The sequence below is a fragment of the Schistocerca gregaria genome, chromosome 8 (assembly GCF_023897955.1).
Source record: "Schistocerca gregaria isolate iqSchGreg1 chromosome 8, iqSchGreg1.2, whole genome shotgun sequence".
NCBI classification, from domain to species: Eukaryota; Metazoa; Arthropoda; class Insecta; order Orthoptera; family Acrididae; genus Schistocerca; species Schistocerca gregaria.
This window is the reverse complement of record NC_064927.1, coordinates 164,396,085-164,408,314: the sequence shown is the minus strand read 5'-3', so window position 1 is coordinate 164,408,314 and position 12,230 is coordinate 164,396,085. Positions and strand designations below refer to the sequence as shown.

Genomic DNA, 12,230 nt, shown 5'->3' with positions numbered 1-12,230 from the left:
TTCCCCCATTCCTGTCAATTGCTCCCTTATACTCTCCCTGAAACTCTGTACAACCTCTGTTTCTTTTAGTTTATCCATGTCCCATCCCCTTAAATTCCCACCTTTTTGCAGTTTCTTCAGTTTTAATCTACAGGCCATAACCAATAGATTGTGGTCAGAGTCCACACCTGCCCCTGGAAATGTCTTACAATTTAAAACCTGGTTCCTAAAACTCTGTCTTACAATTATATAATCTATCTGATACCTTTTAGTATCTCCAGGGTTCTTCCATGTATACAGCCTTCTTTTATTATTCTTGAACCAAGTGTTAGCTATGATTAAGTTGTGCTCTGTGCAAAATTCTACCAGGCGGCTTCCTCTTTTATTTCTTCCTCCCAGTTCATATTCACCTACTATGTTTCCATCTCTCCCTTTTCCTACTACCGAATTCCAGTCACCCATGACTGTTAAATTTTCCTCTCCATTCACTATCTGAATAATTTCTTTTATTTTATCATACATTTCTTCAATTTCTTCGTCATCTGCAGAGCTAGTTGGCATACAAACTTGTACTACTGTAGTAGGTGTGGGCTTCGTAGCTATCTTAGCCACAATAATGCGTTCACTATGCTGTTTGTAGTAGCTTACCCGCATTCCTATTTTCCTATTCATTATTAAACCTATTCCTGCGTTATCTCACGAAATAAGCATCAATCGAAAAAGCTACAAAGAACGAAACTTGCCTAGCTTGAAGGGGGAAACCAGATGGCGCTCTGGCTCCCCGCTAGATGGCGCTGCCATTGGTCAAACGGATATCAACTGCGTTATTTTTTAAATAGGAACCCCTCATCTTTTATTACATATCCGTGTAGTACGTAAAGAAATATGAATGTTTTAGTTGGACCACCTTTTTCGCTTTCTGATAGATGGCACTGTAATAGTCACAAACGTGTAAGTACGTGGTATTACGTAACATTCCGCCAATCCGGACGGTATTTGCTTCGTGATACATTACCCATGTTAGAATGAACCGTTTACCAATTGCAGAAAACGTCGATATCGTGTTGATGTATGGCTATTGTGATCTAAATGCCCAACGGGCGTGTGCTATGTATGCTGCCCGGTATCCAGGACGACATCATCCAAGTGTCCTGACCGTTACGTTACGTTACGTTACGTTATTTAAGAAAACAGGAAGTGTTCAGCCACATGTGAAACGTCAACTACGACCTGCAACAAATAATGATGTCCAAGTAGGTGTTTTAGCTGTTGTCGCACATCAGCAGAAGACAAACTGCGCGAGAATCGAGAAACTCAAAAACGTCGGTGTTGAGAATGCTACATCAATATCGATTGCTCCCGCGAACCATATTTCTATGCACCAGGACTTGCATGGCGACGACTTTGAACGTCGTGTACAGTTTTGCCACTGGGCACGAGAGAAGTTCCGGGACGATGACAGATTTTTTGCACGCATTCCCTTTATCAACGAAACGTCATTCATCAACAGCGGTAACGTAAACCGGCATAATATGCACTATTGGGAAACGGAAAATCCACGATGCCTGCGACAAGTGGAATATCAGCGCCCTTGGCGGGTTAATGTATGGTGCGGCATTATGGGGGGGGAAGGATAATTAGCCCCCATTTTATCGATGGCAATCTAAATGGTAAAATGAATGCAGATTTCCTACGTAATGTTCTAACAATGTTACTACAAGATGTTTCACTGCATGAGAGAATGGCGATGTACTTCCAACATTATGTATGTCCGGCACATGGCTCGCGTGTTGTTGAAGAGATATTGAATAGCATATTTCATGACAGGTGGATTGGTCGTCGAAGCACCATACCATGTCCCGCACGATCACCGTATCTCACGTCTCCGGATTTCTTTCTGTGGGATATGTTGAAGGATATTTTCTATCGTGATCCACCGACAACGCCCGACTTCGTGCGTCAGTGCATTGTCAATGCATGTGCGAACATTACGGGAGGTGAACTACTCGCTATTGAGAGAAATGTCGTTACACGTATTGCCAAATGCATTGAGGTTGATGGACATAATTTTGAGCACTTATTGCATTAATGTGGTATTTACAGGTAATCATTTTGTAAAAGCATGCGTTCTCAGAAACGATAAGTTCACAAAGGTACATGTATTACATTGGCACAACCGAAATAAAATCTTCAACCGTACCTACGTCCTGTACTTTAATTTAAAAAACTTACCTGTTACCAACTGTTCGTCTAAAATTGTGAGCCATATGTTTGTGACTATTACACAGCGCCATTTATCACAAATCGAAAAAAGTGGTTAAAACTAAAACATTCATATTTCTTTACGTACTACACGAATATGTAATGAAAAATGGGTTTTCCTATTTTTTTCAAAAAGCAGTTGATATCCGTTTGACCTATGGCAGCGCCATGTAGCCGGCCAATCATAGCGCGATCTGGTTTCCCCCTTCAAGCTAGACGAGTTTCGTTCCTTGCAGTTTTTTCGTTTGATGCTTATTTCGTCAGATATTTGGCCCGTCACGATCGATGGACCACCCTGTTTAACATTACAAACTCTGACTTGTCCTGCATAACAGTTCGACTTTTGTACAGAATTTAACAGTACCAAATGAAAATTAAATCAAATCAGATCGCTGACGAATGCTTTCACACGCATTCAAGTCTTCTCACGCTTGAGCGCTAGCACAAGCATGCATAATGGAAATCATGCTCGCGCAAATTTTTCCTACACGCGCTCAAACACTCTTGTTCATGCATACTTGTGAAGCACTCAGTTAAGTGAGGGGGAAAAAAAAGAAAGAAAATGGAAAAACAGAATGCTGCCCTGGCAACGTCAATATAAACAGCTGTTGGCAACGTCAACATACGGAGCTGCGTGCATCGACTTGAGCTGTTGCTCTTAATTTCGATACTTTTTCGAATTGTTTTCGGCAGTTTACTTCCAACGTGTGTATCGGAAACGTCTAGGGCAATACATTTCCATTTCGCTTCCGGTGTTGATAGAGTACGAAAGACGAGGGCTGGCTTAGGACGAGCGTCTTGCTGTAACCTTTACAGTGCATTCCACGCATTCGGCGGTAGAGTGCCACAGTCTTCTCGTGACATTCAAGCTACAGTTCATCACAGAGGAGCAACGCACCTCTGCTGCCATGGACGCTGGAGACACCTCTGTCATGGACGCCGGAGACTTCCACGCAAGAGCAGGAGACTGTTCTACGGAACACTTAGAATCTGCCAAGACATTGGTAAGTGTCTAATTTGGAACCAGTAGCCTACATACGTATTCCATTCAGCAATGTTGTCAGCGCTCCTCATGAGATATGAAGATATGGTCATAGAGCAGCACGCAGACGATGTGTTCTGGACCTAAGAGACGAAACCATATTGTCATCTTCTTACGTCAATATAGATACGAAATCGTATTCGAGAAAGAAAACTTTGCTATTAGATCCTAACCTAGTCACAGCCTTGGAAATCGCTACATATTCGGGAGGCTGGACTGATAGGTACCAACCTAGCCACAATCTTGCAAATCTGACATATTCGAGAAAAATAGGTAAATATTTGGGACATCCAAGGTTACAAGTTTCACTGCTGGTTATAGAAATTCATTGCTTGTTATCGTCTTTCATCGATGACGTGAAACCATCGTCCGGCAAAAATCTACTCACGGCAGCGGCGGCCATAGTGTGTTGACGTTGGCAACGTCCGTTGGATTCTAGGAATTCACGACGATCAATCGCGACATCAGATGCAGGCAGCATATCACGTTTAAGCCGGTAATTGGTAATTTATCTCCACAATACACATAATTATTTGGTAAGATCGAGCGGGAATTCTAGTTACACGACGAAGGACAAACACTTGTAGCTGGTTTAAATTCAGAACTTCCTTAGTGAGCAATTTGTAATATGTATGTCTTTCACGCAAGTACTAGGAGCTCCTGATACTGTTTCACCGACGGGAAAACCTCTCGTAAACTGCTTGACTGAAGTGTTAGCAAATGTCATGTCTTGCGTAGAATTTTTAAGATAAATTCTAGTATCCGTTTCCACTCGTAGGCTTTGACCAATGACGTCGTACCTAGGGCAAAGTTGTTGCATAGAGGCAATCTTTGAAGGGAACGAATCATACTGGTAAACAAACGAATGTAGCATGCGATAAAATTATACTCGCATTTAACGCGATCATTATTTACTCACGATTTACATGTAAACGAGTTGAAGATAACCGAAATAAATAAGAACAGGAGTGTAAAAAATTTGTGTCTAGTTAGAATTACTATCATAATTTATGCTTGTGGAGGGACACAGAGAACCATTAAACTGTGTCCGATCTTTAATAGAAGAATATGTGGAAGAAGGTACTGTAGTCATGTCGGATGGGTTTGCTTCGTACAAGGGGTTGGGTGAAAGGGATTATCCTCATGTGGTCGTGAATCAAAATAATCAGTTTAAAGATTATAAGACGGGTGCATGTACTAATACTATCGGGGGATATTGGGGGCCTGTAAAATCTGTTGTCGGTCGGGTAAAGAGAAGGATTTCAGTGTTGCAAGGCAATTTAGATTAATACTGTTGGAGGAAGAGTATTCCTAAAGGTTATTGTTTATTTCTTGCCTTTATGAAAGTAGTCAGCAAAATGTGCAAACTTCGTTTTGTTAGTTAGTTGTTGATGGGTCTGATACCTTTTTCTTGTTTTACGTTACGTTTTGTTATGTTTCTGTATTGTGCGAGTGCTACTTTTTTTGGTTTCTCTGTAGGGAGGTTTTTCTGTCGTTTTAATATTCTCTGGTTACAATGGTACACCGAGGGGTATTGCTGTGTCTCTGCCGGAGTGTTATGTGATTGACTGGTGGTTTCATTTTTTATTTTTTTTTATTTTGCGTCTGATTGAGGGCGGGTGGTAGGAAGGAACTGATTTGTGCGGTACCTTATTCAGGCCTGGCAGTTTCTGTTTCTTATTATTTTTTCATTAGTTATTCCGGATTTTCCTTCTTTCGTTAAAGTCTCACCTTCTAACATTATTATTTCTTGTTATGTCCTTATTACTTTCTTGTCAGTCTCAATCTGTGACTCCTTTGGAAGTTCATATACGGTAAGTTTCTTTTTATGTAGCCACTTTTATGTTTTCCTTTTCCACATTTTTGCCATACTAATCTTAATTTTACTTTCATTCCTGATGTATCAGTGTTACTGAGTGTTGTTTTGGAGTTACTGTACCTGGTGTGATATTCGTGTAGTTTAGTTATCGGTTCCAGGGTTGGTCATCTTTGCGTTTTATTTCTTTGCGTGTGCAGCAATATGTGTAAGAATTTTCATTTATTGGAAGTCTAGTCGTATTCTTTAGTTCACTAAGGACATCATTTTTTAAGCACGTTTCTGATATGTTATAAGATTTTTGCGCAACAAACAGTAATACTGGAATCCGTAACTACACTCCTGGAAATGGAAAAAAGAACACATTGACACCGGTGTGTCAGACCCACCACACTTGCTCCGGACACTGCGAGAGGGCTGTACAAGCAATGATCACACGCACGGCACAGCGGACACACCAGGAACCGCGGTGTTGGCCGTCGAATGGCGCTAGCTGCGCAGCATTTGTGCACCGCCGCCTTCAGTGTCAGCCAGTTTGCCGTGGCATACGGAGCTCCATCGCAGTCTTTAACACTGTAGCATGCCGCGACAGCGTGGACGTGAACCGTATGTGCAGTTGACGGACTTTGAGCGAGGGCGTATAGTGGGCATGCGGGAGGCCGGGTGGACGTACCGCCGAATTGCTCAACACGTGGGGCGTGAGGTCTCCACAGTACATCGATTTTGTCGCCAGTGGTCGGCGGAAGGTGCACGTGCCCGTCGACCTGGGACCGGACCGCAGCGACGCACGGATGCACGCCAAGACCGTAGGATCCTACGCAGTGCCGTAGGGGACCGCACCGCCACTTCCCAGCAAATTAGGGACACTTGCTCCTGGGTTATCGGCGAGGACCATTCGCAACCGTCTCCATGAAGCTGGGCTACGGTCCCGCACACCGTTAGGCCGTCTTCCGCTCGCGCCCCAACATCGTGCAGCCCGCCTCCAGTGGTGTCGCGACAGGCGTGAATGGAGGGACGAATGGAGACGTGTCGTCTTCAGCGATGAGAGTCGCTTCTGCCTTGGTGCCAATGATGGTCGTATGCTTGTTTGGCGCCATGCAGGTGATCGCCACAATCAGGACTGCATACGACCGAGGCACATAGGGCCAACACCCGGCACCGTGGTGTGGGGATCGATCTCCTACACTGGCCGTACACCTCTGGTGATCGTCGAGGGGACACTGAATAGTACACGGTACATCCAAACCGTCATCGAACCCATCGTTCTACCATTCCTAGACCGGCAAGGGAACTTGCTGTTCCAACAGGACAATGCACGTCCGCGTGTATCCCGTGCCATCCAACGTGCTCTAGAAGGTGTAAGTCAACTACCCTGGCCAGCAAGATCTCCGGATCTGTCCCCCATTGAGCATGTTTGGGACTGGATGAAGCGTCGTCTCACGCGGTATGCACGTCCAGCACGAACGCTGGTCCAGCTGAGGCGCCAGGTGGAAATGGCATGGCAAGCCGTTCCACAGGACTACATCCAGCATCTCTACGATCGTCTCCATGGGAGAATAGCAGCCTGCATTGCTGCGAAAGGTGGATATACACTGTACTAGTGCCGACATTGTGCATACTCTGTTGCCTGTGTCTATGTGCCTGTGGTTCTGTCAGTGTGATCATGTGATGTATCTGACCCCAGGAATGTGTCAATAAAGTTTCCCCTTCCTGGGACAATGAATTCACGGTGTTCTTATTTCAATTTCCAGGAGTGTAGAAATGACCACCTACATAGGTTGCTTCTAGTTACCGATTCCAACTATTCGACGGTTCATTATTTAGATTGTTTTTGCATTACGTGTGGAAAATGTTATATAATATATGCACTCGTAATTGCTCTCGTGTTCTTATTTATTTCAGTCATCTTCAACCCGTTTAAATTAGATTCGCGCGTAAATAATAGTCTTGTTACATGAGTTATTTTATGGCATGCTCCATTCGTTTGTTTACGAGTATGATCCGTTCCATTCATAGATTGTCCATTGCAGCATCTTTGCCTTACGTGTGACGTCATTGGTCAGAGCCGAGGGGTGGTATCGGTCACTAAAATTTATACCTATGTTACAGTATAGTGCATTGTAAAATCGAACTTTATTTCCACAAACACTGCACTTGCAAAATTCTTCAATAATGCCCAATGATTGCAAAAATATTATAGTTTACGGTAAGCCATTTCATCAAGGAGAATTTTATGGTTGTCCATTCGTTGTATTCGCCAACAAACAAACAAACATTTGCATTCCAACCTAACCTAGAAGTTGGGCTACTCTACAGATCGGCCTTTCACCACAACGAGGTTTGTAGCTTTCGTATTCGTTGGTTTCGTCAACTAACAACCAAATCGTTTCATTCCAACCTAACGTAGACCTCTGGCTACGCTATAGATCAGTCTGTCACCACAATGAGGTTTTTGCTTTCACATTCGTTCACTTCGCCAACTAACAACGAAGCTGTTGCATTTCAGGCTAACCTAGACGCCTGGCTACACTACAGATCAGTCTGTTATCACCACCAGGTTTCTTGTTCTCGCATTTGTTGGCTTCGCCAAGTCACAACCAAACTGTTCCATTCCAATTTAACCTAGACCTCTGTATAGGCTATATATCAGTCTGTCATTCAACCAGATTTTCTCTGCCAATTCCTCCTGTGATCTTATGTTTCAGACTAACAACACCACAGGAAATCACGATATATTCGAAAATACAGCCGAATACAGCTTAACCGTACTTCTGGAAATCACGACCTGTTGCTAAGAGTAATAGTTCAGTATTTGTAACAACAAAGCAAATAAAAGTCATTGATCCATTTCGAGGAATTTAACACCAGATCACCAACCCTCCTAAATTTACGATTGCAGCTAGTAGAAATTCGTGCTTCCCGCCAACTTTTCGAGCAGTACACTTGTCAATACAAGATGTAAAATAGGACATTTTGTACCTATTTTGTATGTGACATACCACTGGAAACCTTTTAACTAACTAGTGAATAAACTATAAATTGTGAGTTCCTTTGAATAAAATATGGAGTAGTACAATTTACGATGGTTTAGTAACAATGTCACAATGTCCTTCCCTTTAATTTTCTGGGATTACGTGCTGTTGTTATGTCCAACCATACCATACCCTCGGAAATTTCTATATGGAAACCACGACATATTCTGAATGAAACAGCCATATATTTTTCTCAAACAAGAGCCCAATGCCATTGCCATTGCTTCATCCGCATCATTTTACGATCTCGTCTTATATCCCAACCTAACCACATCTTTGAAAAAAAAAAAAAAAAGCAGAACCAGAACTATATATCTAGCCATAGATCTACTTATTTCTATACTGCATGTATGTCAATTGGTGCGCCCGCGCGACGAAATAGTCATGTTAACGTTGGCTAAATAGATCAAGTCTGCTATTCCCACTATAACTGGCTAACTAGATCACTTGTCCTGTGCTCACACTGCGTAACAGGTCCGCCCCGGTAGCTGAGTGATCAGCGCGACAGACTGTCAATTCAAAGGGCCCGGGTTCGATTCCCGGCTGGGTCGGAGATTTTCTCCACTCAGGGACTGGGTGTTGTGTTGTCCTAATCATCATCATTTCATCCCCATCGACGTGCAAGTCGCCGAAGTGGCGTCAAATCAAAAGACTTGCACCAGGCGAACGGTCTACCCGAGGGGAGGCCCTCGTCACACGACATTTCATTTCACTGCGTAACAAGAGCACATTGCACAGTGCAATTTCAATTTTACAGTTTCCGAAGCTGTCGTGCCGTATTTGCTGGATTTCGTATTTATGGCTCAAATGGCTCTGAGCACTCTGGAACTTATCATCTGAGGTCATCAGTACCCTTGAACTTAGAACTACTTAAACCTAACTAACCTAAGACTATAGGCCCTCCCCGAGGCAGGATTCGAACCTGTAACCGTAGCGGTCGCGCGGTTCCAGACTGAAGCGCCTAGAACCGTTCGGCCACACTGGCCGGCCTCGTATTTATACTGGCTCATTTCCCAAATACGTAATTCTAGTGCTACATCGCATCAAAGATCTATCCAAGGGAAGTCATTTTCTTCTCTATTTATAGTGCTACAGTGGCTGAAAATGCAACACCGATATAACAAATTAATATCAGACGTCACACGCATTAACTTCAAGTCCGTCAGCAGAATGCCCACAATGTCAGTCAGACACGTTAGATTTGCCACAAAAATGATGTCTTTAATGTAGGAAGGCCGAACGGACTGCCCGTGTGGAAATCGTCTCTGGAAACCTAACTACACAGGATCACGAGAGTAATCTTGTCTGTTTTCCATCAATAAACGCAATATTACGATTCATGCTATATAGTTGTGTGTAGTTTTGTCGCGATACAGAAGTAACTGTTTTTCGTAACCCGGGGGACATTAAGAAAAAACAGCGAAACGTTTGTAACAAGCAACAATATAGTCAACTAAAGGCTGGAAATTCATTCCAAGATATCAATACTCTTTGAAAACCCAACTATATAGAATGAGGGCAGCAGTGTTGTGTACGTCACCTGTCTTCTGTTTACCTGTTGGATAATGGTATAGTGGAGTGTATAACAGATATAGCATGCTTCGTCCAAGTGGTTTACTGTGTTGGAAATTCATATGAGAATAACACAGCAGACATTAATGCTACTGACTTCCAGTCTGTGTTCAGTACGGTTCCGAAACGTCACCACATGAACAAAGTACAGAATGTCACGTGGGGTTTATGACTGAATTAAGAGTTGCTAGCACATGCCATTTTGTTCTTAACGGTGAGGAAACTCACTCTGTTTGCTCACGTCACTGGATGCCGTTAGGTACATGAACCTATGTTGGTGCTGTGTTTGAACTGTCGTCATGTGAATAGAATACAGAGCGTAAAATTAGATTTGTGGTTGGGTTGGGGAGTTAGTAGCAACTAGTTTGTTTTTCTTCACATAGAAGGAAGTTTGTGCTTAAAAGTAATTACATCCGTTCCTTTCGGGGCATTTCCAACAGATCTGTGTAGTTCTGTACTTTAAAATAGGGATTAGGAATGCGGTCTAAGGCGCTGCAGTCATGGACTGTGCGGCTGGTCCCGGCGAAGGTTCGAGTCCTCCCTCGGGCATGGGTGTCTGTCCTTAGGATAATTTAGGTTAAGTAGTGTGTAAGCTAAGGGACTGATGACCTTAGCAGTTAAGTCCCATAGGATTTTACACACATCTGAACATTTTTGATTAGGAGTACCGCATTGTAGATGGAAATGCCTTGTGGCTAGGGCCCCCCGTCGACGACTTGTGTGTCGATGGGGATAAAATGAGGATGATAAGGAAAACACAACACCCAGTCCCTAAGCAGAGAAAATCTCCAACCCAGCTGGGTATCGAACCCGGGATGACCAATTTTTTTTAGCATAGTTCGTTGCGTTTGTTCTGTGAGGACGTCACATGGCGTTCTTTCAAGTTGATCGTTGATTCCTTTACTCAGTTCTTTTTTTTCTGCATGGTGTTAAATTATCGTCACAGTTACATGTTTTGTTATCTTTCACATTAATGATCTGTGAGCGGAACGTCTATATTTCTGCCCTAAATGGAGTAAGGGGCGAAGGTGTGCTTCCATGTGGTCCTATTGTCCCAAAACGTCTGAGAATAGCTTCATGGCGGTACAGTGCCGGGTGAGAGCGGTTAGTCAGGCTTCCGTCCCGGTAGTAGATGACATCTGGCACACAGCACAGTGTGCTGTGTTACAGTGCTTAAGTGTGAAATAATGTGGTCAGCTGTAGTAGTGGTACACTATCTATAGAGTACAATATGTTACAAACAACTGACAGCAAAGTAACTGCTGTTGTGGTGCTGACTGGTCCAGAGCCGTAGGTACAAGCAGCCTCTCTGTGACAGTGCACTGTGTGCGAAGGGCAGTTTGACGATAGCCGTAGAGTAGAGTGTGGTCTCACCTTGTGCAGATCAGATGCCTTACAGGGAGTGCTGCTGCGACTTTACAGCAGCGGCGGGAAACTAGTCCCGAGAGGCGGTGCCTGCAGAGACCCAGCCCAGTGTTGCCTGGTGTGGTATTTGTGTTAATAATATGCAAAAAAAGGTTCAAATGGTTCTGAGCACTACGAGACTTAACTGCTGAGGTCTGAGTCCCCTAGAACTTAAAACTACTTAAACCTAACTGAACTAAGGACATCACACACATCCATGCCTGAGGCAGGATTCGAACCTGCGACCGTGGCAGCAGCACAGTTCCGGACTGAAGCGCCTAGAACCGCTCGGCCACAAGGGCCGGCAAATAATATGCAAGTGCGTCCATTTCCCATTCCTGTCTACATGTACATCTACGTGATTACTCTGCTATTTATAATAAAGTGCCTGCAGATGGTTCAATGAACCACTTTCCAGCTGTCTCTCTACCGTTCCACTCTCGAACGGCACGCGGGAAAAACGAGCACTTAAATTTTTCTGTGCGAGCCCTGATTTCTCTTATTTTATCGTGATGATCATTTCTCCTTATGTAGGTGGGTGCCAACAGAATGTTTTTCTAATCGGAGGAGAAAACTGGTGATTGAAATTTCGTGAGAAGATCACGTTGCAACGAAAAACGCCTTTGTTTTAATGATTGCCACTCCAATTCACGTATCACGTCTGTGGAACGATCCCCCCTATTAAATTTGCCAAGTGAGCAGGAGGCCTGGGTTCGAATCCCGACCTAGATAAAAATTATCATTCGTTGCTTCAGTCTCCATATACATCACAGACGTCTGAGACTTACCCTATAACTGGTACAGGTTGAAGGGAGGAGTGTATACCCTGCCCATTGTTTCAGAACTACAGACTTGGACCTACAGGAGTAACAAACATCCTTTGTCGCAAGGGGGAAATCTGATAACAATACAGTCTGGCCTCATGTTCTAGGTCATCCATCTTGGATTCTGACATCACAGAACTGCACCAGTATTCCAGGTCAGCCATGCTGAATTTTTTACTTAGCACAAAAGACCAACTTCTACCAACATGACAATGGGCCGTCTTGAATTTTTCAGTTTCCTGCCAGTTTATACTTAGGATAACTCTCCTACTTACACAGTGGTGTCATAGAAGTGGGGA

General features: G+C 43.6%; 1 protein-coding gene across 1 annotated transcript in view; it reads left to right on the top strand.

Moving 5' to 3' along the window:
• Positions 1-3,149: 3,149 nt before the first annotated feature.
• Positions 3,150-12,230, top strand: part of LOC126285091 (golgin subfamily A member 6-like protein 1) — a 135,319-nt gene continuing 126,238 nt past the window's right edge. The window contains exon 1 of the mRNA XM_049984416.1: positions 3,150-3,245. Coding sequence (XP_049840373.1) covers positions 3,150-3,245 — 96 coding nt within the window. The remainder of the gene's footprint in view (positions 3,246-12,230) is intronic.